This window comes from Nannospalax galili, unplaced genomic scaffold (assembly GCF_000622305.1).
Source record: "Nannospalax galili isolate Female #2095 unplaced genomic scaffold, S.galili_v1.0 scaffold337, whole genome shotgun sequence".
Taxonomy (NCBI): Eukaryota; Metazoa; Chordata; class Mammalia; order Rodentia; family Spalacidae; genus Nannospalax; species Nannospalax galili.
In genome coordinates, this window is record NW_008340932.1 from 2,382,364 (window position 1) to 2,385,992 (window position 3,629).

The 3,629-nt window shown below is 40.7% G+C and overlaps 1 protein-coding gene across 1 annotated transcript; it reads left to right on the forward strand.

The window, feature by feature from the left end:
• The first annotated feature begins 595 nt into the window (after positions 1-595).
• Positions 596-1,538, forward strand: LOC103736646 (olfactory receptor 9I1-like). Its single transcript, XM_008836169.2, has one exon. The coding sequence runs from the start codon at positions 596-598 to the stop codon at positions 1,535-1,537; it is 942 nt and encodes a 313-aa protein (XP_008834391.1). The 3' UTR covers position 1,538.
• The last annotated feature ends 2,091 nt before the right edge of the window (positions 1,539-3,629 follow it).

Sequence of the window (3,629 nt, forward strand, 5' to 3'; positions counted from 1 at the left end):
TATTTAGAAAAAAATAATTCTCAGTGTGTAAAATCATGTGCTTTGTGTAGTGTGCAAATTGCTTCCTTCACAGTAGTATTGTGAGTTTGGTGTTGTAATCTCAGTAAACCAAGAAGGAGGCCAGCGTTCAGAAAGACTGATTAACTTGTCCAAGGTCTGAAGGGATTTAAACCTATATCTGATTTCAAACCCCAGTCCTTAATACTGTTCCACTCAGGATTTTCCAAAAATGCTTTTCCTGGCTCCACATGAAGTCAATATATAGTCTCCATATAGGAAATGCAGAAGTTTGAACATTTCTAAGAAATTGAGCCCTTGCTGGCCCTGGCTTTGCCTGTCTGCTAATTATGAAACCTTGTGGGATGGCTAAATCACTTTATCTCTTTGTCATTATTTTGTCAAAATGGGATTAGGAATATGTCCTTCCAAGGATTTCTGAGAGATAAGTGAAACCAGGTTTGGGAAAACTGTAAAGTGTTTCGCAAACCTAAAGGATCATTACTGAGACTCAATCAAGTAGGCCGTAAACACTTCATTATCTTCAGTGTGACCTTTTTCTTACTGTTATTTTATTCCAGCAGGTAGCCTTGGTTCCATGGCAGAGAATGGCACCAGGGTGACGGAATTTATTCTGATGGGGTTCCAGCTCCCGGCAGAGCTGCAGTTCGGTCTCTTTTTAATGTTTCTGGTGTTTTATCTCATCACTATGGGGGGAAATCTGGGCATGATCATGCTAATCCAAAGTGACCCTCGGCTCCACACACCCATGTACTTCTTCCTCAGCCATCTGTCCTTCCTCGACATTTGCTACTCTTCTGTAATTGTCCCTCAGTTGCTGGAGATCTTGGGGACTGACAAGATGGTCATCACCTATGAGCGCTGTGCCACCCAGTTCTTCTTTTTCACGTTGTATGCTAGTACTGAGTGCTTCCTTTTGGCTGTGATGGCTTATGACCGCTATGTGGCTGTGTGCAATCCCCTCCTCTACGCTATGGCCATGACGCCACAGACCCGCCTGGGGCTGATAGCCGCAGCATATGCTGGTGCGATGGTCAACACTGTGGTCCGCACTGGGTGCACCTTCTCCATCTCCTTCTGTAAATCCAACCAGGTTGACTTCTTCTTTTGTGACCTCCCACCCTTGCTGAAGCTTGCCTGTAGTGAGACCAAGTTACGGGAACATGTGATCTTCCTTTTAGCCTTTTTGGTCATCACAACTAGCGTTTCAGTGATTCTTATATCCTATTTCTTCATCGTTTGGGCTATTCTGAAGATTCGCACGGCAGGCGCCAAAGCCAAGACCTTCTCCACCTGTGCGTCTCACTTCACCGCAGTAGCTCTTTTCTTCGGAACACTCATATTCATGTACTTGAAAGGTAACATGGGAAAATCCCTCTGGGAAGACAAGATTGTGTCAGTATTGTATACTGTGGTCATCCCCATGCTGAACCCCATGATCTACAGTCTGAGAAACAAGGAAGTGAAGGAAGCTCTGAAGAAAGCTTTCAAAAGAATAAGGGTTTTCCAAGGAGAGTGAAATTTAAGCTCTCTCAGTCCAGAAGTTCCTTCAAGTCTTTTTTTTTTTTTTTTGCTTTAGTTTTCTACTATTAGCATATGAATCATTTCATAACTGTAAAGATAGATTGAAGCAAAATATGTATTTTTGGGTTCCAGAACTTTGTTAGTTCTATGATCTAAAGCCAGAAATACTTTGTATCAGTTTCTCATCAAAAACATTTCTGCCTTGGGGCTGGAGAAATGGTTCAGTGGTTAGAGCATATACTGATCTCTCAGAGGACCAGAGTTTGGTTCCCAGACCTATGTTGGGTAGCTGCCTGTAGCTCCAGCTCCAGGGGAATCCAAAACCTTCTTCTGGCCTCTACCAGCGCTTGCATTCATGTGTACATGCCCCCCCATAACACACACACACACACACACACACACACACACACACACACACTAAAAAAAATGACAATTTTTAAAAAAGACAAATTTCTGCCTTGTTATGTTTGAAGGTCAAGAGGTCGTTAGCTCAGATTAAGAGAGATATAATCTATGTCCAAGAGCTTTGTAAATGGCATGGTATAAAATGTAAGATTTATTTTTCATACCTGTCTTGGGTGGTGTTTTCACAGCTATTTTACTGTTTTCTATAGTTTGTTTTTTAAAAAAAATTTTATTTATTTTTATTTTATGTGTATGTGTGTATTGCCTGCACCTGTGTTGTGCAGTGCCCACGGAGGACAGAAGAGGCTGTCGGATCCCCTGAAACTGGGGTTACAGACAGTTGTTTGCTGTCATGTGGGTGCTGGGATTCAAACCTAGGTCTTCTGCAAGAACAGCCAATGTCCTTAACTGCTGAGCCATCTCTCTAGCCCCTAAAGCTCATTTTTAAACCTAGAACAGTGACAAATGATAGTTCATTTCTTACATAGTAAGGGTAGTCAAATTCTTTGGTTCCAGATTGTGGGGTGGATATCAACCTTGGCCCAAGAAACTTTTCTTAACATTCAGTTATATGAAGTTCAGGTAATTATCATGGAAGAATACAAGTAGCTAAATAAAAGAAGGAGGAATGAGTGGTAAGGAGTTGTGATCTGGAAACGTTCTGCTAGAATATGTAAGCTTATTTTCCAAGAGATCATAAAGGCAAGATACTGCAGAAAGACGGAATGATTTACACTCATTATTGGAAACAATTTGAACTTGATGTAGGGCTGAACTGAATCCCATATATAACATTGTAATATTTCTTGATCACCAAAGGTCAGAAGCTCTATTTTTTTCTGAAGCATTATTCATGGACATCTGCTTCAATTAATTAAAGTTATTTCCTATTCTCTAGTGATGAGAAGAACTATCTACTTTCATCTCCTTTAGGACATTTACTTTATTGTCAGAAGACAGAGAAGTATAACTCTATCACCTTCTAATGACTTACATATTGCTTAGAAATATTACTTAGGAAATATCTCCATGGAGACTCCACAATCTTATTTATCATTTCAGGAAATATTTAGAGAATATCTACTGTGTGTCAGACATGATATTTGGTTCAAAACATAGTAATAAATTATATGGCTTCCCCTGCATGGACCCTAGAACCTGGGGCATAAACCATTACATGGATAATTTTTACAGTTTCAGAAAGTGTAAAGAATATCCCCCCCCCAGGAATCATGATATTGTTAAATTATCATGCTGGTTTGTTTTGGTTAATTTGACATGAGCTAGAGACACCTGGGAAGAGGGAATCTCAACTGAGGAATTTCCTTCATCACATGGGAATGTGGGTGGGTGCATTTTCTGGATTGCTAATTGATGTAAGTGCCCAGCCTATTTCAGGGTGGTGCTATTCCTAGGCAACTGGGCCTGGACTGTATAAGAAAGATAACTGAGAAAACCAAAGGAAGAAGCCAGTAAGCAGCATTCCCCAATGGTCTCTGCTTCCATTCTTGCCTCCAGATTTCTGCCCTGAATTCCTGTGTTGGCTTCCCTCAGTAACAGACCATGATTAGGTCATGTAAGCCAAATAAATCCTTTCCTCCCCAAGTTGCTTTTGGGAAGTGTTTTATCACAGCAACATAAAGCAAACTAAGACAGCTATCTAACAGGGTCCCAACATAGCT

Excerpts from the sequence above, each read along its gene's own strand:
- LOC103736646 (XM_008836169.2), top strand. The coding sequence starts at position 596 with ATGGCAGAGAATGGCACCAGGGTGACGGAATTTATTCTGATGGGGTTC.